Genomic DNA, 24,518 nt, shown 5'->3' on the forward strand with positions numbered 1-24,518 from the left:
AAATGACACAATACGTTACTGCATATGTCAGCAGACTAAATAGGAGCCTATGTTTGTTTACTTATTACTAAAAGACAAGTTGTCTTGTATGTTCACTATTTTATTTAAGGACTTAACTGCAATAAGAAAAATATGTTTGATGTACCCTAAGATTTTTTTATTAAAATAAAGCCAATAATGCAAATTTTTTGTGGTCCTCTTTATTTAGAAAAGTACCAAAAAGTATTGAAATAATTTTAGTACCGGTACCGGTACCAGGGGCGCTTGGTCTTGGTGGCCATGGTCTGATGACCTCCTAGTGCAGATGGTACCTGTGATAGTGTTTACTCACCTGGCTCCTCTGTACTCAGCCATGCATTCATTTGCTCTAAGAAAATGGATGGGTGGATATAAGTGCGTGCGTGTGTGTGTGTGTGTGTGTGTGTGTGTGTGTGTGTGTGTGTGTGTGTGTGTGTGTGTGTGTGTGTGTGTGTGTGTTTGTGTGCGTATGTGTGGGTGCAACGATGGGGGCTGTGAGTCATCGATGTATTGTTTTTAATTCTGCAAAGCACTTTGTGCTGCATTTCTTTTATGTATGAAAAGTGCTTTATAAATAAAGTTTGATTGATTGATCATTTTACTATCCAGGGGAGAAGGCATAATTTATATTTGAGAATTACCTTTCACCAACTCAGAGGCGATGCACTTGCTCACCGGCTCAAATGCCAATATAGCAGCATAACCTAGTTAACTCCACAAAAAAAGTTTGCCTGCGTTAGGGTTCATAATAACAATACTCCTGATATTTGGTTATTATTCAGGTAACGACAGGTAAATTAGGTATTGTTGGCAGCTTTTGGATGTTTTTTTAGAGGGCTTTATGGTCGGAATAGTGTACTCCATCAGCTGTGTTGTTAACTACCTGGAATTGGTTGTATTTTACAACTTAGACTGCATTAATAAAAGAAAAACATACAGTCACGATCAAAAGTTTACATACACTTGTAAAGAACATAATGTCATGGCTGTCTTGAGTTTCCAAAAAATTCTACAACTCTAATTTTTTTGGTGATAGAGTGATTGGAGCACATACTTGTTGGTCACAAAAAACATTCATGAAGTTTGGTTCTTTTATGAATTTATTATGGGTCTACTGAAAATGTGACCAAATCTGCTGGGTCAAAAGTATACATACAGCAATGTTAATATTTGGTTACATGTCCCTTGGCAAGTTTCATTGCAATAAGGCGCTTTTGGTAGCCATCCACAAGCTTCTGGCAAGCTTCTGTTTGAATTGTTTCATTGTCCCATTTAAAGCACCAGTTCCATTGGCAGCAAAACAGGCCCAGAGCATAACACTACCACCACCATGCTTGACGGTAGTTGTGGTGTTCCTGGGATTGAAGGTCTCACCTTTTCTCCTCCAAACATATTGCTGGGTATTGTGGCCAAACAGCTCAATTGCTGTTTCATCTGACCACAGAACTTTCCTCCAGAAGGTCTTATATCTGTCCATGTGATGTTAGATGAAAAAAATTCAACTGTTTGGCCACAATACCCAGCAATATGTTTGGAAGAGAAAAGGTGAGGCCTTTAATCCCAGGAACACCATTCCCACCGTCAAGCATGGTGGTGGTAGTAGGTGGTGGTAGTATTATGCTCTGGGCCTGTTTTGCTGCCAATGGAACTGGTGCTTTAAATAGGGACAATAAAAAAGGAGGATTACCTCAAAATTCTTCAGGACAACCTAAAGTCATCAGCCCGGAGGTTGGGTCTTGGGCACAGTTGGGTGTTCCAACAGGACAATGACCCCAAACACACGTCAAAAGTGGTAAAAGAATGGCTAAATCAGGCTACAATTAAGGTTGTAGAATGGCCTTCCCAAAGTCCTGACTTAAACGTGTGGACAATGTCAGAAAACCAAACAATTTAGCTGAACTGCACCAATATTGTCAAGAGGAGTGGTCAACAACTCAACCAGAAGCTTGCCAGAAGCTTGTGGATGGCTACCAAAAGCGCCTTATTGCAGTGAAACTTGCCAAGAGACATGTAACCAAATATTAACATTGCTGTATGTATACTTTTGACCCAGCAGATTTGGTCACATTTTCAGTAGACCCATAATCAGGGGCGCCGAAAAGGGGGGGTAAAGGAGGCGGATTCTAGGGGCCCATGATGGAGGGGGGCCCAGAGAGGCCCCTAATGATGATGGAATTATAATACAGAAAAAATAATGACACTGTGTTGGGGGCCCTGTAACGATTCTTTTCATGGGGCCCAAAATCCCTAGCGGCGCCCCTGCCCATAATTCATTCATAAAAGAACCAAACTACATGAATGTATTTTGTGACCAACAAGTATGTGCTCCAATCACTCTATCACAAAAAAAATTGAGATGTAGAAATTATTGGAAACTCAAGACAGCCAAGACATTATGTTCCTTACAAGTGTATGTAAACTTTTGATCGCGACTGTATGTGTTCTTGTCTTACATAAGGATGAAGACACTGTGGATGATAGGCAAAATCCCCCCAAAAAAGTGCAGTTCCCCTCTATGTTCCCCCATGTTGCTCTGTGTAAGAGTATGGAGAGAAGAATTCAAGCTTCTTCGATGGTTTGGTATTCACAATTTAGACCAGGGGTAGGGAACCTATGGCTCTAGAGCCAGATGTGGCTCTTTTGATGACTGCATCTGGCTCTCAGATAACTCGTAACTGTCATTGCTTAACACGATAAGTAATGAATAATTCCGCTGGTAATTACAGTGTTAAAAAGAACCACGTATCAACCAGACTACAAAGCCATCAGCAAAATCATGCAGCACCAGAAGTCACATTAATGGTAAGAAGTATTTTATTTATTATTGGTTAACGTCACAATAACACTGTTATTAAAAATAATAAGAAACTTATTATACTCTAAAAATGTTGGTCAAACTTAAAAATGCACGCATTTAGCTGTATTCAGTGTTAACATTTTTTATACGGCTTTTATGGAAATGCATGTTTAAAATATTTGGCTTTCATGGCTCTCTCAGCCAAAAAGGTTCCCGACCCCTGATTTAGACAGTAAACCATAGCCATTTTTCCAAAAAAAAAGCATCTTCACTGGTGCTCGCCCTACATGAAGATTTACTGGCGCGTAAATGACAAATTTGTCCACAGAAGCTCTGCAGCTGCGAATTGACACAGGCGCAGAGTGATTTAAGGGCACCGTGCCACACAATACAGCTGTCAAGAGCACTGCTTATCTGCGGCAAGGTACGTCATATAAAAATGTAAATGGCTCGGGGTGGGGGTTGAAAGGCTGGGAGGAGGGGGGGTCGGGGGGGAAATAAGAGCCTTCCTCCATTGTTGCTTCGACATTGACCCACAACTTTTTTTTTTTTTTTGCTCAATTTCATTCTTTTGTCTTTCATCCTTCCATATTCGTATCAAGTATGCGCTCCCTCATCTTTTGTCACCCTAACCACCTCATTTCTCAGTGGCCCCTCCTTTCTCCAATGCCAACTTTCACTCCGTGTGTAATTCAATCATCACCAAGGAGATGGATATCCATCCCTGAGGAGCGCTTATGCTCTCCATTTCCTCTAGCGCTTGATCAGATTAATTGATTGAACCACCCCACTACCACACACATGCACCACACCACCCCCAACTCAGGCTGAAATCAGGTTTGCATTGATGTTTGTTTGTTTTATGAAATGTCGTTTTGTTTGCCCCAGACAGATCTTGTAAAAAGCACAAAAGGGCAATAGATAAAGCACGAACGCAATAGGGCATCAAACCATCAGGAGTTATAAACATACTTGCCAACCTTGAGACCTCCGATTTCAGGAGGTGGGGGGCGGGGGTGTGGTTGGGGGCGTAGCTAAGAGGGGATGAGTATATTTACAGCTAGAATTCACCAAGTCAAGTATTTCATATATATATATATATATATATATATATATATATATATATATATATATATATATATATATAAGAAATACTTGACTTTCAGTGAATTCTAGCTATATATATATCTATTTTATTATATATATATATATATATATATATATATATATATATATATATATATATATATATATATATATAAGAAATACTTGACTTTCAGTGAATTCTAGCTATATATATATTTATTTTATTATATATATATATATATATATATATATATATATATATAAAAGAAATACTTGACTTTCAGTGAATTCTAGCTATATATATATTTATTGTATTATATATGTATATATATATATATATATATATATATATATATATATATATATATATATATATATATATATATATATATATATATATATATATATATATATATATATATATATATATATATATATATAAATAAAATAAATACTTGAATTTCAGTGTTCATTTATTTACACATATACACACACATAACACTCATCTACTCATTGTTGAGTTAAGGGTTGAATTGTCCATCCTTGTTCTATTCTCTGTCACTACTTTTCTAACCATGCTGAACACCCTTTCGCAGGTATCCAGAAAGGTTTCGAGTACCACCAAAAAAACTGAATCTCTGAAGACAGTATAAAAATCTGTGTTAAAGGTGTACAAATACTGTTTGTATAATAAGCATGTTATTGTTTACAAATGAGGGTTAAGAGTTCAGTACTAAATAAAAAAAAAAAAAAAATGTGGCTTAAGTACAGTTTTTTAATTGATTCTACATTTCTAAAAGGGGAGGAATGTAATAGAGTGATCTATGTTTGTCTGTTGCCATCTCCTGGTGAATGTTGGCTATAGAGTACTGGGGTTACTTTTTGGTTGGCCAACGATTTACGTGGTGTTGCGCACCTGACGTCAAGTGTGTGAGTCTGTTCTGAAGTCTACAGTAAAGAGACGTACTTCATCACCTCGCCTGGTTATTGCCTCCAACTCAATATATTACAACAACATTGCTGTTTACGGCACACAAACTGCTTTACGGTAGAATAAAACATTACTGCTGTTGTTGTGTGTTGTTACCGCGCTGGGAGGACGTTAATGAAACTGCCTAACAATAAACGCACATAAGAAACCAAGAACTCGCCCTCGATCATTCTACAGTTATAACGTGTTTGGGCAGGCACGCTGTTTATATTGTGGGAAGGCGGACGTGAATACAGGCTGTTGACACGTCACTCAGGTCCGCATGGAGCTGGAGGGGGCGTGGCTTCCAGCTCCGCCTGAATTTCGGGAGATTTTCGGGAGAAAATTTGTCCCGGGAGGTTTTCGGGAGAGTCGCTGAATTTCGGGAGTCTCCCGGAAAATCCGGGAGGGTTGGCAAGTATGGTTATAAAGCATACAGAGCAAGAAGCAAGAGTGTCCGGCCAACACGGAAGCTCAAAGGTCAAAATAAAGATAGGCAATCACTGATATAAAGGTTTTTTGGGGAAACTAGAGATGTCCGATAATGGCTTTTTTGCCGATATCCGATATTGTCCAACTCTTAATTACCAATACCGATATCAACCGATACCGATATATACAGTCGTGGAATTAACGCATTATTATGCCTAATTTTGTTGTGATGCCCCGCTGGATGCATTAAACAAGTGGTCCCCAACCTTTTTGTAACTGTGGACCGGTCAACGCTTGAAAATATGCCCCACAGACCGGGGGGGGGTATGGTATTTATTTATTTATTTTTATTTATTTTTTTTGTCATAAAAAAATACAATAATGTGTGCTTACGGACTGTATCCCTGCAGACTGTTATTATTATATTGATATATAATGTAGGAACCAGAAATTGTAAGTATATATTGTGTTTTTTATGTTGATTTAATAAAAAAAATAAAATAAAAAAAAATAAATGTTTTGAATTTTTTTTATTACATTTCTTGTACCAATCGATCCACGGACCGGTACCGGTGGTTGGGGACCACTGCATTAAACAATGTAACAAGGTTTTCCAAAATAAGAGAATAACTTCAACTCAAGTTATGGAAAAAAGTGCCAACATGGCACTGCCATATTTATTATTGAAGTCACAAAGTGCATTTTTTTTTTTAACATGCCTCAAAACAGCATGAGGAGGTTGAGGTGGGCGGGGTTGAGGTGGGGGGGTAGGGGGTAGCGGGGGGGGGGGGGGGGGGTGTATTGTAGCGTCCCGGAAGAGTTAGTGCTGCAAAGGGTTCTGGGTATTTGATATGTTTGTGTTTGTGTTGTGTTACGGTGCGGATGTTCTCCCGAAATGTGTTTGTCGTTCTTGTTTGGTGTGGGTTCACAGTGTGGCACATATTTGTAGCAGTGTTAAAGTTGTTTATACGGCCACCCTCAGTGTGACCTGTATGGCTAATGACCAATTATGCCTTGCATTCACTTGTGAGTGTGTCAAAAGCCGTAAATATTATGTGACTGGGGACGGCACGCAAAGACAGTGCCTACAAGGTTAATTGGCACGCTGTACTTCTTCCTACGTACGTGTACACAGCGGCGTTTTAAAAAATCATACATTTTACTCTTTGAAACCGATACCGATAATTTTGAAACCGATACCGATAATTTCCGATATTACATTTTAAAGCATTCATCGGCCGATAATATCGGTAGTCCGATATTTTCGGACATCCCTAACTGTATTTCACATGACTGTATGTATTTGTTTGTGCAAGCGAACGCTTCTACTCCGGAACCGCCGCATAGAAAAAGGATGAAAATTGGTCAGAACGTGCACCACCACTGTGTTGATTGTGCAATTATATTTCTGACAAAGACACCATACGGTGACGCTGTTATTAATCCCCAAAGCTGAACCTCCATGAATTGGATTGGTTTTCTCTCACAGTTTAATATGAAGGGACCCTTCATGTCGCCACAGAATTTGGAACACACATTCAGGGGACTGACAAGCACATAACCTGTCAAATTTTAGCAAAATTGGTCAAAAAACGTGCGCATTTCTTTCTGTGAGTCCACTCCTCTAGTGCTGAACCTCTGCACACAAAAGGGTAAAAATTGGTCAAAATGCACCCCCGCTGTGTTGCCGGTGCTATTATTTTCCTGACAAAGACGCCACATGGTGGCGCTGTTATTAACCTCGGTGCTATTATTTTCCTGACAAAGACGCCACATGGTGGCGCTGTTATTAACCTCGGTGCTATTATTTTCCTGACAAAGACGCCACATGGTGGCGCTGTTATTAACCTCCAGAGTTGAACATGCATTAATCGGATGGAATTTCTGTCCTAGTCCAGTATGAATAAATGCAGGGCGTCTTCGCCGGAGCACCACACAATTTGGTACACACCCTCAGGGGACTAACAAGCACACGTCTGTCAAATTTGCGCAGGATTGTTTAAAAAACCTGGCCGCCATCAAGCAAAACGCGTTTGAGCTGTTTGCAGGCATTTTTTTTTTTCCATAAACCAACTACTCTAGTCTGTAACCGCTGGACACGGAAGGGTAAACTTTGTCAAAATATACTCTACGCTAGCCTTTAAAGGGGAACATTATCACCAGACCTATGTAAGCGTCAATATATACCTTGATGTTGCAGAAAAAAGACCATATATTTTTGTAACCGATTTCCAAACTCTAAATGGGTGAATTTTGGCGAATTAAACGCCTTTCTATTATTCGCTCTCGGAGCAATGACGTCACAACGTGACGTCACATCGGGAAGCAATCCGCCATTTTCTCACTTTTGTCCGTGTGTTGTCGGAGGGTGTAACAACACGAACAGGGACGGATTCAAGTTGCACCAGTGGCCCAAAGATGCGAAAGTGGCAAGAAATTGGACGAAATTTGTTCAAAATACGAGGCTGTGGGGAAAGCCGACGAAATGGTCAGTCGTTTGTTCATTACTCGCGGTTTTACGTAAATTATCATACATAAACTGTGTTTACCAATAATATAGCTTAAAATTTTTTATTTTTTTCAATCATTCGAATACATTCGGGTAGTCTTGTGTAATGCAGTATTTTGTGTCTATTTAGGTATGGTTAACCTGAGTGATGAAATCGTAGAAAAATATATGTTTTTAGCGCGCCTGAAATGGGCTGTCTGCACTCTCAAAGTGCATGTTGTTGCCAAATGTATTTCATATGCTGTAAACCTAGTTCATAGTTGTTAGTTTCCTTTAATGCCAAACAAACACATACCAATCGTTGGTTAGAAGGCGATCGCCGAATTCGTCCTCGCTTTCTCCCGTGTCGCTGGCTGTCGTGTCGTTTTCGTCGGTTTCGCTTGCATACGGTTCAAACCGATATGGCTCAATAGCTTCAGTTTCTTCTTCAATTTCGTTTTCGCTACCTGCCTCCACACTTGTGTTGGCTTCACTATGTGACGTCACAGGAAAATGGACGGGTGTATATAACGATGGTTAAAATCAGGCACTTTGAAGCTTTTTTTAGGGATATTGCGTGATGGGTAAAATTTTGAAAAAAACTTCGAAAAATAAAATAAGCCACTGGGAACTGATTTTTAATGCTTTGAACCCTTCTGAAATTGTGATAATGTTCCCCTTTAAATAGACCGTCCCTTTTAGACCAGTTGATCTGCCGTCTCTTTTCTGCTCTGCCCCCCTCTCCTGTGTGGAGAGGTTATTAGGTGACCACAGATGACGCGCTAGCTGTTCAACGTTGGGACCCGGGTTGGATCACTCATCTGTGCATCAGTCTGGGACGTCTCTGAGCTGCTGACTTGTCTCCACTCAAGATCAATCAATCAATCAATGTTTATTTATATAGCCCTAAATCACAAGTGTCTCAAAGGGCTGCACAAGCCACAACGACATCCTCGGTTCAGATCCCACATCAGGGCAAGAAAAAACTCAACCCAGTCCCTCTAGGGGAGACCGGTGCAATGGACGTCGAGCGGGTCTAGCATAATATTGTGAAAGTCCAGTCCATAGTAGATCCAACATAATAGTGAGAGTCCAGTCCATAGTGGGGCCAGCAGGAGACCAACCCGGGACGGCGTGGCGCAATGGGAGAGTGGCCGTGCGCAACCCGAGGGTCCCTGGTTCAATCCCCACCTAGTACCAACCTCGTCATGTCCGTTGTGTCCTGAGCAAGACACTTCACCCTTGCTCCTGATGGCTGCTGGTTAGCGCCTTGCATGGCAGCTCCCTCCATCAGTGTGTGAATGTGTGTGTGAATGGGTAAATGTGGAAGTAGTGTCAAAGTGCTTTGAGTACCTTGAAGGTAGAAAAGCGCTATACAAGTACAACCCATTTATCATTTATCATTTATTTATCCCGAGCGGAGACGGGTCAGCAGCGCAGAGATGTCCCCAACCGATGCACAGGCGAGCGGTCCAGCCCGGGTCCCGACTCTGGACAGCCAGCACCTCATCCATGGCCACCGGACCTGTGCCCCCCAGGCCCCCCGCCCTCCACAAGGGAGAGGGGGGCAGAGCAGAAAATAAAAGAAACGGCAGATCAACTGGTCTAAAAAGGGGGTCTATTTAAAGGCTATAGTATACAAATTAGTTTTAAGAAGGGACTTAAATGCTTCTACTGAGGTGATTTGATTTATTCGATTGATTGAATTTGGTACACACCTTTGTGGGAATGACAAGCACAAGCAAAACATCTTTGGGACCTAGTGTTGTCCCGATACCAATATTTTGGTACCGGTACCGGTACCAAAATGCATTTCAATACTTTTTGGTACTGTTTGATACTTTTCTAGATAAAGGGGACCACAAAAATTGCATTATTGTCTTTATTTTAACAAAAAATCTTAGGGTACATTAAACATATGTATCTTATTGCAAGTTTGTCCCTAAATAAAATAGTGAACTTACTAGACAACTTGTCTTTTATTAGTAAGTAAGCAAACAAAGGCTCCTAATTTAGTCTGCTGACATATGCAGTAACATATTGTATCATTTATCATTCTATTATTTTGTCAACATTATTAAGGACAAGTGGTAGAAAATGAATTATTAATCTACTTGTTCATTTACTGTCAATATCTTCTTATTTTCTATTTTAACATGTTCTATCTACACTTCTGTTCCATCCATCCATTTTGTACCGCTTGTCCCCCTCGGGGTCGCGGGGGGTGCTGGAGCCCATCTCAGCTGCATTCGGGCGGAAGGCGGGCTACACCCTGGACAAGTCGCCACCTCATCACAGGGCCAACACAGATTCACACACGAGAGCCAATTTCTGTAAAAATGTATTAATCACTTATTGTTCTGTTGCTTGGATGCTTTACATTAGTTTTGGATGATACCACAAATTTGGGTATCAATCCGATACCAAGACATTACAGGATCATACATTTGTCATATTCAAAGTCCTCATGTGTCCAGGGACATATCTCCTAAGTTTATATACATAATATAATTTTTTTTTAAAACGAAAGAAGATTTTGTGATGCTAAAAGATATTGATGTAATCATAGTAGTATCGACTAGATACGTGCTTGTACTTGGTATCATTACAGTGGATGTTAGGTGTAGATCCACCCATGGCATTTGTTTACATTTAGGAACGGTGTCAATGGCCTGTGAGCTACGGTGTGTAGTGAAGCATGTTTAGCTATTCCTCTTCCTGCAGGGACAAATAAAGTAAGTTTCTTGTCACCATGGAGACAAGGATTAATGATTTAGAAGTAGCTACAACACTGCAGACGGCGGATGGACTTTAGCGGCTAGCTAGCTAGCCATGTCTTAAAGGCCTACTGAAACCCACTACTACCGACCACGCGATCTGATAATTTATATATCAATGATGAAATCTTAACATTGCAACACATAGCTTACTAAAGTGCAATTTTAAATTTTGCGCGAAATATCCTGCTGAAAACGTCTCAGTATGATGACGCCTGCGCGTGACATCACGGATTGTAGAGGACATTTTGGGACAGCATGGTGGCCAGCTATTAAGTCGTCTGTTTTCATCGCAAAATTCCACAGTATTCTGGACATCTGTGTTGGTGAATCTTTTGCAATTTGTTCAATGAACAACGGAGACAGCAAAGAAGAAAGCTGTAGGTGGGAAGCGGTGTATTGCGGCAGGTGTTGTGCCGGATAACCCACCCCCGCCGTAGAATGCACCCCCTGACTGATGTGCCGGATAACACAGCCGGTGTTTCATTGTTTACATTCCCGGAAGATGACAGTCAAGCTTTACCATTGGCCTGTGGAGAACTGGGATAACAGAGACTCTTACCAGGAGGACTTTGAGTTGGATACGCAGACGCGGTACCGTGAGTACGCATGCAGCTGCGCCTTCCAAACATTTGATCGCTTGCCGCTATGTGCATGTCACGTACTTAACTTTGGGGACTTTGGGGAAATATATGTGCTGTATGAACTTTGGGGAGGTGAACGGTACTTTGGTCTGTGGGATTGAGTGTGTTGTGCAGGTATTTGAGTTGTATTGGCGGGTTATATGGACGGGAGGGGGGAGGTGTTTGTTATGCGGGATTAATTTGTGGCATATTAAATATAAACCTGGTTGTGTTGTGGCTAATAGAGTATATATATGTCTTGTGTTTATTTACTGTTTTAGTCATTCCCAGCTGAATATCAGGTCCCACCCGCCTCTCACAGCATCTTCCCTATCTGAATCGCTCCCACTGCCCTCTAGTCCTTCACTCTCACTTTCCTCATCCACGAATCTTTCATCCTCGCTCAAATTAATGGGGAAATCGCCGCTTTCTCGGTCCGAATCGCTCTCGCTGCTGGTGGCCATGATTGTAAACAATGTGCAGATGTGAGGAGCTCCACAACCTGTGACGTCACGCTACTCGTCTGCTACTTGCGGTACAGGCAAGGCTTTTTTATCAGCGACCAAAAGTTGCAAACTTTATCGTCGATGTTCTCTACTAAATCCTTTCAGCAAAAATATGGCAATATCGCGAAATGATCAAGTATGACACTTAGAATGGACCTGCTATCTCCGTTTAAATAAGAAAATCGCATTTCAGTAGGCCTTTAAAGCACCTCTTCCTGAGGGCGTTTCAGTGTTATAGTGTCACCTTTATCGTTAGTTTTTAAGACAAAATGCGTCTGTTCTCCCTTTTCTGTCTACACACCTTGTCTGCTTGTAAGTACTCTGTGATTGTGCGTTGCCGAACATGCTCCTCCTCGGGGGGGGTATTACTTTTTTAGAGGTGGTATAGTATCGAATATGATTCATTAGTACCTTGGGACCTTGCAAATCATTGCCAGTAAGTAATCGACAGTTTGTTTATTGATTAAACTATTTAAAAAGGAATCTGTATATATATGCTAGCAGTTCTTTTAAATAATTTTGGCGCCCAAATGTCTTTCTAAAGTTGGAAATCCTAACAACGGTATGTATACCTGCACCAGAAGGTGGCACAGAGGGTGGATGCAAGCCTCGCAGGCAACGCGAGACGTCGGCTCATCCATTATAACCGCGAGCCAAGCGGCTGCCATGTCGACGGCTTGTCCCTGTGGCGTTGTCTTCAGCTTTCTTCTCACTTTCTCTCTATTTGGCACCAACACAGGAGTTGATTACCGTGCTCTTTGGCCCTATACGTTTAGGTAGGGTCCAAACACACACACGCACACTCCTGCACATGGTTTTGCTCTTATCTTTCCACCGCACATGTTTCCTATACGTGTAAAGCTTTTACCTAGGCGCGCCATTACAGCTGAGGCTTTTACCTCTCCAGAGCCAAATTGCCTTTCAGATACAACCTTTCCTCCTTTTTTTTTCCCCCGACTCGCCCTTGACATTTAGTTTGCTTGCATTCCTCTGCGTACTTGTCGACTCACAGGCGCTGTGAAGGCCACACACACGCGGCAGCAGTGCAATAACCCAAATAAAACACATTGCGAGGGATCCTTTGATGGTGAATGTTGACGCTAGGGATGGAATGATATGCGATGGATGGATAGAACGTCATTTTAACAGGTACGAAATGTAATTATCAGCGGAATGGTGGCAACATTTCAGACGGTTATTGGACTGAACTTACAAACGTGTACATCCAAAACCCAAAACCAGTGAAGTTGGCATGTTGTATAAATAGCAAATAAAAACAAAATACAATGAGTTGCAAATCCTTTCCAACCTATATTCAATTGATTAGACTGCAAAGACAAGATACTTAAAGTTCAAACTGGAAAACTAGCTCATTTGGAATTTGATGCCTGCAACATGTTTCAAAAAAGCTGGCACAAATGGCAAAAAAGACTGAGAAAGTTGAGGAATGCTCATCAAACACTTATTTGGAACATCCCACAGGTGACCAGGTGAATTGGGAACAGGTGGGTGCCATGATTGGGTATAAAAGCAGCTTCCATGAAATGCTCAGTCATTCACAAACAAGGATGGGGCGAGGGTCACCACTTTGTGAACGAATGCGTGAGCAAATTATCGAACAGTTTAAGAACAACATTTCTCAACGAGCTATTGCAAGGAATTTATGGATTTCACCATCTAAGGTCTGTAATGTCATCAAAGTGTTCAGAGAATCTGAAGAAATCACTGCGCGTAAGCGATGATATTACGGACTTTTGATCCCTCAGGCGGCACTGCGTCAAAAAGCGACATCAGTGTGTAAAGGATATCATCGGCTGATAAATGCTTTAAAATGTAATATCGGAAATTATCGGTATCTGTTTCTACAAACCCCGTTTCCATATGAGTTGGGAAATTGTGTTAGATGTAAATATAAACGGAATACAATGATTTGCAAATCATTTTCAACCCATATTCAGTTGAATATGCTACAAAGACAACATATTTGATGTTCAAAATGATAAACATTTTTTTTTTTTTGCAAATAATCATTAACTTTAGAATTTGATGCCAGCAACACGTGACAAAGAAGTTGGGAAAGGTGGCAATACATACTGATAAAGTTGAGGAATGCTCATCAAACACTTATTTGGAACATCCCACAGATGACCAGGCTAATTGGGAACAGGTGGGTGCCATGATTGGGTATAAAATCAGCTTCCATGAAATGCTCAGTCATTCACAAACAAGGATGGGGCGAGGGTCACCACTTTGTCAACAAATGCCTGAGCAAATTGTCGAACAGTTTAAGAACAACATTTCTCAAGGAATTTTACCTCTCCAGACATTGCAAGGAATTTAGGAATTTCACCATCTATAGTCTGTAATATCATCAAAAGGTTCAGAGAATCTGGAGAAATCACTGCACGTAAGCAATGATATTATGGAACTTTGATCCCTCAAGCGGCATTGCATCAAAAAGCGACATCAGTGTGTAAAGGATATCACCACATGGGCTTAGGAACACTTCAGAAAATCACTGTCAGTAACTACAGTTAAGTGCAAGTTAAAACTCTACTATGCAAAGCGAAAACCATTTATCAACAACACCCAGAAACGCCACCGGCTTTGTTGGGCCCGAGCTCATCTAAGATGGACTGATGCAAAGTGGAAAAGTGTTCTGTGGTCTGACGAGTCCACATTTCAAATGTTTTGGGGAGACTGTGGACGTCGTGTCCTCTGGAACAAAGAGGAAAAGAACCATCCGGATTGTTATAGTCGCAAAGTTGAAAAGCCAGCATCTGTGATGGTATGGGGGTGTATTAGTGCCTAAGGCATGGGTAACTTACACATTTGTGAAGGCACCTTTAATGCTGAAAGGTACATACAGGTTTTGGCGCAATATATGTTGCCATCCAAGCAACGTTATAATGGACGCCCCTGCTTATTTCAGCAAGACACCAATGCCAAGCCACGTGTTACAACAGCGTGGCTTAATATTAAAAGGTACTAGACTGGCCTGCCTGTAGTCCAGACTTGTCTCCCATTGAAAATGTGTGGCGCAATATGAAGTCTAAGTTGAAAAGTATTTGCAAATCATTGTATTCTGTTTTTATTTACGAATTACGCGACGTGCCAACTTCACTGGTTTTGGGTTTTGTACATTATGGGAGTTTTGGGATTATTGATCGCACATGGTACAGATGGCTTAATTATCATACAAGTACGATAATTTTAGTATGTCTGGCAACGCTGGATAAGACCATTGTAGCCGCTGTTGTTACAAGTGCTGAACTTTTTTGTTTGATTTCCTATTTTTTAGAGATGTTGATAAATGCTTTAAAATGTAATATCGGAAATTATCGGTATCTGTTTCTAAATTATCGGTATCGGTTTCAAAAAGTAAAATGTATGACTTCTTAAAACGGCGCTGTGTGATGGACATAGAGAGAAGTAGAGAGCGCCAATAAACTTTAAAGGCCCTGCCTTTGTGCGCCGGCCCAGTCACATAATATCTTCGGCTTTTCACACACACAAGTGAATGCATACTTGCTCAACAGCCATACAGGTCACACTGAGGGTGGCCGTATAAACAACTTTAACACTGTTACAAATATGCGCCACACTGTGAACCCACACCAAACAAGAATGACAAACACATTTCGGGTGAACATCCGCACCGTAACACAACATAAACACAACAGAACAAATACCCAGAACCCCTTGCAGCACTAACTCTTCCGGGACGCTACAATATACACCCCCCGCTACAACCCCCTCCCATTGGAACCCCCAACCCTGCCCACCTCAACCTCCTCATGCTCTCTCAGGGAGAGCATGTACCAAATTCCAAGCTGCTGTTTTGAGGCATGTTAAAAAAAATAATGCACTTTGTGACTTCAATAATAAATATGGCAGTGCCATGTTGGCACTTTTTTCCATAACTTGAGTTGATTTATTTTGGAAAACCTTGTTACATTGTTTAATGCATCCAGCGGGGCATCACAAGAAAATTAGGCATAATAATGGGTTAATTCCACGACTGTATATATCGGTATCGGTTGATATCGGAATCGGTAATTAAGAGTTGGACAATATCGGCAAAAAAGACATTATCGGATATCTCTACTATTTTTCATTCCTATCGCATCATCTGGAAAACCGTCGATGCAACTGTGATGGCGGATTGTTATCAATAGAGACAAAGTAGCTTGAGTACAACAAACAAAATCTATCCACTTCCAAGAGAATCTCCCCCGTCTCACTTTACGCAAGACTTTATTTGCTAGACGGCTGATCTCTCAGACCCAGATTGATCCAGAGCTGCTCTGTTGAACCAGTGGCTCCAGGGCGGCTCAGTCAAAACACGAAGGATCCCCGCTTCTCCACTTACCGCGATCATGGCGGCATATTGGAACCGATTTCCTAACCACATACACCAGCGGCTTCTGACCTGGAAGACCCCGGAAACAAAAACAATAACCAAAGACGTGTCGAGATGTCGAACAAAGAGCCTAATTAGATACAACAGCAGTTTCACGCAGAAGCACACATTTGCTTTGAGCCTTTTGATGAACAAAGAACAAAACAAATCCATTATTTTTGACAAACGCGCGGATCATTTGAACATTTCACATCAATAATTCATGCCGGCGGAGACACGTTTGTGCTGTGTTTCCTCCGGGAGACGGACAGCTAACCAGCATGAGCTCGGTGACTCTATACCGTCTCTCTTTGAGGTGTGTCGGAAAGGGCATCGTTTGTTTGATTCATGCATTGTGCTAAAATGACTAAGAGTCATTATGGTGGTGAAGTTATGGTATGGCTGGCAGCATAGCGGGAGCTAAAGCAAGGTGGTGATTAGGAGAATGTGTCCATCTATCCATCCATCCATGCATGCATGCATCCCACACATAGAGCCATTCAGCAGTCTAATGGCTCTGTGGAGGCTTGCACTTTGATGCTACATGTACAGAAATACACACATATACACATATATATGTACATATATATATATATATGTATGTATATATGTATATTTGTTTGTTGTTGTTTTGTTTTCTTCTCGGATTTGTGAGTGATGGATTCTGTGTGTGGCGCTAGAATGGCTCGTGTGAGCTGATCCACACTGCCTCCTGCAGGACTACAGCTCACATTGTAGCTCAGACTGTGAGGTCAACGTTACAAAATGACAACAAGTAGTGCTTTCACCGCTCCTAAACCGACAACAGGTTTGCTTCTGACAATAGGAGTACAGAACTGAATATGTGGGATGTGGGGTTTTTTTGTGTTTGTGGTGCATATATGTTTAATTAGGTCTCAGTAGCTTTGTACTTTACATGGAAAATGGGTTATACTTGTATAGCACTTTTCTACCTTTTTTTTTAAGGAACTCAAAGCGCTTTGACACTATTTCCACATTCACCCATTCACACACACATTCACACAAGCTGCCATGCAAGGCGCTAACCAGGACCCATCAGGAGCAAGGGTGAAGTGTCTTGCTCAAGGACACAACGGACGTGACTAGATTGGTAGAAGCTGGGGATTGAACCAGGAACCCTCAGGTTGCTGGCACAGCCACGCTCCCAACCGCGCCACGCCGTCCCCATGGATTGTTGTTGCTTTCCACAATAACTAAAAGGCTGCTCAAGTGGTTGTTTTCGTGTTGGCAAAATAGGCTCATGACCTGTAAACAAAAATTAATTCAGCCCAATTAAAATGATGGGGAATGTAATGTTCAGACATATTGCAGAAGTCAGATATGTCTGTAAGTGTGTAGTCAACAACAGACATGCTAGTATTTTCACCTTGTTCCAAAATTCATGGTCAAAATATTGAATGGCAGGATTGGGCCTTACCTCGAGATAGCTTTTACATTCAGGTGCCCCTTTGACGATTGATACAACTGAATGGAATGGTAGCGACGATGTGTGCATCCTATCAGGGTAGTAATGTCACGGCCCAGGCGCATTCCATTGTGCATTCATTTGAGCGCACCTCCAACTTCGGCTGCAGCAGGCGGCTGCATTCATTCTGCAATCAATCAGCACTCCACGCACCTGTCACTGATGAGCTCCCTGGGCTTCTGAAGCCAGTGCAAGCCTGCGTTCCGGGCCAGAACGTAGTTTCCTGTTTCGTACAGTAAGCCAACTCGTGTCAAGCTCTATGCTCTCTCTCTCTGCGTTTTCTCGTCTTTCGTGATTTATTTGTCTCGTGTTTGTCATGACTAGAACTATGGCGTGATTTGTTCTCCCTTGGTGCAAATTATTTGGACCATACGTGGCGTGAAGGGGAGTACATAATTTCATTTTAACACTCAAAAGGAACAAACAAAAGGCGCTCACAGTGGAGGTACAAAACTTGGCTATAAACACAAAACTTGCACAAAGGCAGAAACTATGAACAATGAAACAAAAACACTAATTGTGGCATTAATAAACAAAAACTTACTTGGCATGGACTATGAAGAACGCAGCGTGAACTGAGCATGAAGTAGAGTGTCAGGTGTGTGTCAGGGGTATGATGTCGCCAGACAGACAGCCTGGCAACTGGAAGCTTAAATAATAGTGACATGATTAAAGACAAATGCATGAGTCGTAAGGGCAGGTGAAAACTAATGGGTTGCCATGGTGACAAACAAGAGTGCATAATGAGTCCAAACGTGCAACAGGTGAAACTAATGGGTAACTATGGAAACAAGACAAGGGAGTGAAAAGCCAGAAACTAAAGAGTCCAATAACTAAACAAAACAAAACATGACTAAAACAAAACATGATTACACAGACATGACAGTGTTCCCGTGTCGTTCCAGCAGCATTCCTCCGTTCCCCTGATGACTGTCAGTGCGAGGACTACGGGGGATTGTTTTCCCGAGATGCAAGAGAACTTGGAGTGGACATGACGTGAAGGTAGGGACATGATTTAATTTTACTATAAAAAAGGAACAAAGGTTGCAAACAAAAGGCGCGCACAAGGGCGGAAGAACAAACTTGGCTATGAACAAAACCAACACTTTGACAAAAGAACTATGAACATGAAACCAAAAAGACACTTGCTATGACGTGAAATGATCAGCATGAACTATGGTAGCAGAAGTAGCATGGCATGAAGTGAGCAGAGTTATGATAATGTCGCCAGGCCGACTGCCTGGCAACTGAAAGCTTAAATAATAGTGACATGATTACAACAGGTGCGTGTGTCCAAATGAGTCCGGTGCGTGAGTCCAAATGCATGACAGGTGAAACCAATGAGTAGTCATGGAAACAAAAACAATGGAGCGTAAACAGAAACTAAAGAGTCCAATAACTAAACTAAACAAAACATGGTCCAAAAGACATGACAATGACGAACGGTGTGTCTCGTCTCCCCGTATTCCCTCTGGTTTCCCTGGCTGCCTCTTTGGATCTCGACCACCCGCCTGGACACGGACTTTGACACCTCACTCTTTCCCCAGACCACCTGCCTGTCTCTGTATCTCCGAGTTTGCCTTGCCCCCTTGGACTTCCTCCTCTCGCTTAACACTCCTGGTAACACTCATCAGATAATCGCTACACATAATCACACACATTCACATTTTTGATTTGATTAAATATTAAATATTAATAAATAGAGCTAAAACTACGTTCCTGCATTCTGTGCCGTCTTCTACCACCCTGTACCGTAACAAGAAATCCAATGTCATTGGATCTTAACAATTGTCATTTTGCGCCAAATTAGAGCGTAACCATCCCTGTTTGGGCGTATCCCCTCTTAGAGAAGATAAATACTTTGGATCCTGGACCATACTTTCAGACTACAACATGAAATGATGATGATATCATGGCGCCGATCATGGCTGCCTCGGTACTTTTGTTTGTTTTTGTGCGTAAATTGTGTGTCCGCATGCTCTTACACCCGCAAAGAGCTACTTATTTATATGTGTTTTATGTTGCGCGATTGCACCAAGAAAAAATCCTAGGTTGTGAACCCGTTCTCAAACAATGGCAATAAAAACTATTCTGATTCTGATTCTGATGAAGTCTACTCAGATGAGAGGCAAAACATCTTCTTGAGTGTCCCCCCTGAGATCGGTAGGTCGTGAGTTCAAACCCCGGCCGAGTCATACCAAAGACTATAAAAGTGGGATCCATTACCTCCCTGTTTGGCACTCAGCATCAAGGGTTGGAATTGGGGGTTAAATCACCAAAAATGATTCCCAAGCGCAGCCACCGCTGCTTCTCACCGCTACCCTCACCTCCCAGGGGGTGGAACAAGGGGATGGGTCAAATGCAGAGGGTAATTTCACCATACCTAGTGTGTGTGTGACTATTAGGGTTGCAAAGGGGTGGAAAGTTTCCGGTAAATTTCCGGAAACTTTCCGAAAATTTACCATGGGAAGTTAAGCTCGGGAAGTTTGGAAATATTGACAATTTTTTGATTATCGAATTATAATAATTATATATTATTGGTCACTTGTCTATATGCTGCTGCATCTTTGTGGCATTGTTGACGTAGCTCTTTGCATAGTATTTGCAAATATACACAGCCTTTCGGTTCATTATGAGACTGGTGGTGGTACCGTAGTGTGTAGCATGCTGGGAATTATCTGTGCATGTGATGGAAGAATGCACTGCACATGTGATGGAGGAATGCACAGTGCAGGGTTGAAATTCTACTGAATTTGCATTAAATCAGGTTGTTTTAGCTAATAATCATGCTGCAAGATATAGCATGTTGCATTCATTGTTTATTCCCATTAATTTACCATATATTCCCGTTAATTCCCATGGAAAGTTTCCAACTTTGAATATTCCCGGAATTTTGCAACCCTAGTGACTATCAGTGGTACTTTAACTTTAACTTTCAAACAATCTGGTCACTTCCGTTGCAATCGATTCAATGCCCACACAATTGAATGACCTGAATGATTGAGAACATTCAAAGGCACCTTTTCAGAAGTATGAATAATAAATATATCTTATAGTATCCAAAATAATTTTGGCACATTGTTGTGTGATGACAAATTACTCTACCTCGAACCTGATTTGTTCCAAGTTCGCAATTAAGAATTCCACAAGTGGTGTTCTTTTCCTAGGGGAGTTATGACATTTCTGACTTCACAATTACTTTATTTTTGGTATAGAGCGTAGGCTACAGGAAATTAACTTAATTTGGTCAGTGGGTACAGTATGTCGATACTTATTAATAATAATAAAAATGGATTAGAACTTTGTCTTGTTTTTCTTGACACTCAAAGCACTACACCTTCAATCTACCAACCTACTCAGTGGCCTAGTGGTTAGAGTGTCCGCCCTGAGATTGGTAGGTAGTGAGTTCAAACCCCGGCCGAGTCATACCAAAGACTATAAAAATAGTACCCATTACCTCCCTGTTTGGCACTCAGCATCAAGGGTTGGAATTGGGGGTTAAATCACCAAAAAATTATTCCCGGGCGCGGACTTGCTGCTGCTCACTGCTCCCCTCACCTCCCAGGGGGTGAACAAGGGGATGGGTCAAATGCAGAGGACACATTTCACCACACTTAGTGTGTGTGACAATCATTGGTACTTTAACTTTAACTTTCAGTCGGCATTCTCACGTTGGTGGTGGTAAGCTACATTTGTAGCCACAGCTGACAAAGCGTCGCTGCCAATTTGTGCCTACGACCCCTCCGACCGCCACAAAACATTCATTCACATTCATACACCAGTGTGAGCTGCACTGGGAGCAAGGTGGGTGACGTGTCTTGCCCAAGTACACAATAGCGTGAGTAGTTAAAAGTTAAAGTACCACTGATTTCAACCCCCAATTCCAACTCTTGATGCTGAGTGCCAAGCAGGGAGGCATCGGGACTCGGCTGGTGAAGGATGGTGAAGGCTGGAATCAAATCTGGAATCTTCAAGTTTCTGTCATGGCCCCTTTACCATCCGAGCCATGCCGTCCCAACTTGATATTTGAAGGGTTTGTAGCAAAGGTTTGCAATAATAAATATGTGTGTTGTTAGTACAAGAGAAAAACATCTTTACTTCCTCTTCCTCCTGAAGCCCGGGGTGCCTCACCCAGCCAGAGGGCACCCATTTTGACGGCAGAATGCAATGATTAGTGTTTATAGCTGTCAAACACAAACAGCTCAGCTCTGTCTAGCAATTGTGCACTCTCTCTTTCGGCTGCGTTGTTTACTCCTACTGCTCCAAGAGGGACTGGAACCCCACATCGCCTGTGCGAGAGACCAGTGCACTACCATTGAGCTGCCGATAATATCGGCAGTCCGATATTATCGGACATCCCTAAATGTGAGCGTATCACTGCTCGTCTGCACCATACTGAAGCAGAACGAGTGTAACGCCAGTCAAGAATGTTAAAATAACATCTAAGAGGTGGACATTTATCCATGAAAATATAGAGAAGCTGATAATGGTGTGTTTGACGGTAAAGCAGCTGGAAGGATTCCAGAATGATATACATCTATACATGACTGTATGTTTGAGGAGATCGGTCCTGGGAGCAGGAAGTGCCAAATAGCCATTGCTGGCATTCCTAGTGTCATGAATATGTGTGTTAGCTGATTTTAAAAACTGTTTGTAAAAGTAATCTGGTGATTGATCTAACATGATAGTTCTAAAGAACATAAGGAGACTGTAATGCATCTTTTGTCATACTTGCCAACCTTGAGACCTCCGATTTCGGGAGGTGGGGTGTGGGGGCGTGGTTGGGGTTGGGGGCGTGGATAAGAGGGGAGGAGTATATTTACAGCTAGAATTCACCAACTGGAGTATTTCATATATATATATATATATATATATATATATATATATATATATATATATATATGTATGAAATACTTGACTTTCAGTGAATTCTAGCTATATATATATTTATTTATTTTATACTTGAATTTCAGTGTTCATTTATTTACACATATACACACACATAACACTCATCTACTCATTGTTGTACTTGAAAGTACAATGCAATGCAATTACGGGGCAATGGCACCTATCAAATACACAGTAATGAAAACACAGTTGTTCTACTAACTGTACTGTGTGTTATGAAAGTAGAGTATGTGTGTGTGTGGCCCTTTAATAGGTGACAGCATGTGAGGTGAGTGACGTCAGTGAGTGTGTGGGCGAGAGAAGAGAGGCAGCGGTAGCGTGAGTGCGGGGAGGGACTAGTTGGTTTTGTGTTGGATTGGCTGTGTGCAAGCAAGATTTGCAACTAATCGCTGGACTCATCATTCACCCTAAAGTCGTCCGCTGTGGAGACCCACTGGGTAAGGTGAAGGGTGTTGCCCCGAGCATACATCGGCCCTGGAGAAGTGTCTCCCCTACGCTCTTCGACTACGGTCTCGTTCTTCTGCGTCGTCTCCTTGTGTGCGCACACTGGACTCAGGTCCGCATGGAGCTGGAGGGGGCGTGGCCTCCAGCTCCGGCTGAATTCCGGGAGATTTTCGGGAGAAAATTTCTTCCGGGAGGTTTTCGGGAGAGGCGCTGAATTTCAGGAGTCTCCCGGAAAATCCGGGAGGGTTGGCAAGTATGATCTTTTGTTCAACAGACAACCAGGACAGGCGTGAATGCATAAATGAAATATTAGTGCGCAAAGAACATTTAAGTACTAGTCTAGCCGCTCTGTTCTGAACAAGTTGCAGTTTGTTCAGGTCAGACTTAGTCGTTGCGGACCATATTATAGGACAGTAATGAAGATGACAGAAAACCAAGGACTGTATGACTTGACCCATTGTTGAGGATGTCAAGAAGGTGGAGCACTTCCTGACCATGGCTAAACCTCTTCCCATTTTCATTCAAATATGGTGGTACTTGGAGAGTTCTAAGGTGATACTTTGTGAAAAAAAAGTTTGAGAACCCCCTATCTTTGGGGATATTTACCAAAAGGTGGTAACCCTACCTTCCAAGCAATACGGTTGCCTTTGGTGTCATGCTCCAGCACGATCGGGAACTCCCCGCGTTCGTAGAACTTCCGAAACATGGTCGGCCTGGAGGGGCGCTCGTGAAAAGCCCCCGCCGGCGGCGGACTCGCCACCTGCCCGCACAACATAAAGCAGAAAAATACAAGAGGCAGAATTAAGCACACAGCATGTGAGAGATTTGTGGTATGGAATTAGTAGTGACTTGCACGGCCAGAATAAAATCACTCCCACGGCTCTGGCTTTTGAGTGATACAGGGGGAGGCTGTGTGTGTGTGTGTGTGTGTGTGTGTGTGTGTGTGTGTGTGTGTGTGTGTGTGTGTGTGTGTGTGTGTGTGTGTGTGTATGTGTGTGTGTGTGTGTGTGTGTGTGTGTGTGTGTGTGTGTGTGTGTGTGTGTGTGTGTGTGTGTGTGCATGCAACACCAAAACACTAGCGTTGCATGTTTGTGTGTGTGTTCGTCTGTGTGAATATGTGTGTGTGTGTGTGTGTGTGTGTGTGTGTGTGTTCGCCCTTTCGCCGGAGGCATTGCCAGAGGCATTGTTCGCGTCATCTTTTCTCTCCCTCCATCGCTGGATATGTGCTATTACTGCGCCGCTGAGAAACAAAGGAGACTCACATCACCTTTGCCACACAGCGTCTGCTGCTGATAGAATTTCTCCTTTTCCATCTTTTGGAGATCAAATGTTTTTGCTTTAGTCAGGCCAACAGCATTTATTGAAGAAATCACACCTGCCCTTAAAGTTCCCAAATCCTAGTATTTTGCCACCATTCTAAATAAGCGTTCTCTTAGGTCAGGGGTCGGCAACCCGCGGCTCCGGAGTCGCATGCGGCTCTTTGATCAGTCTGATGCGGCTCAGCCGCATACTTGCCGACCCCCCCGCCCGATTTTCCCGGGAGACTTCCGGATTTCAGTGCCTCTTGCAGAAAACTCACGG

General features: G+C 42.2%; 1 protein-coding gene across 1 annotated transcript in view; it reads right to left on the bottom strand.

Annotated features, from left to right (window-relative positions):
- pacrg (PARK2 co-regulated) overlaps positions 1 to 24,518 on the bottom strand; it is a 575,139-nt gene that overhangs the window by 459,603 nt on the left and 91,018 nt on the right. Inside the window, exon 2 of the mRNA XM_061968211.2 lies at positions 23,563 to 23,697. Within this exon, the coding sequence (XP_061824195.1) occupies positions 23,563 to 23,697 (135 nt within the window). The remainder of the gene's footprint in view (positions 1 to 23,562; positions 23,698 to 24,518) is intronic.

The sequence above is a fragment of the Nerophis lumbriciformis genome, linkage group LG08 (assembly GCF_033978685.3).
Source record: "Nerophis lumbriciformis linkage group LG08, RoL_Nlum_v2.1, whole genome shotgun sequence".
NCBI lineage: Eukaryota > Metazoa > Chordata > Actinopteri > Syngnathiformes > Syngnathidae > Nerophis > Nerophis lumbriciformis.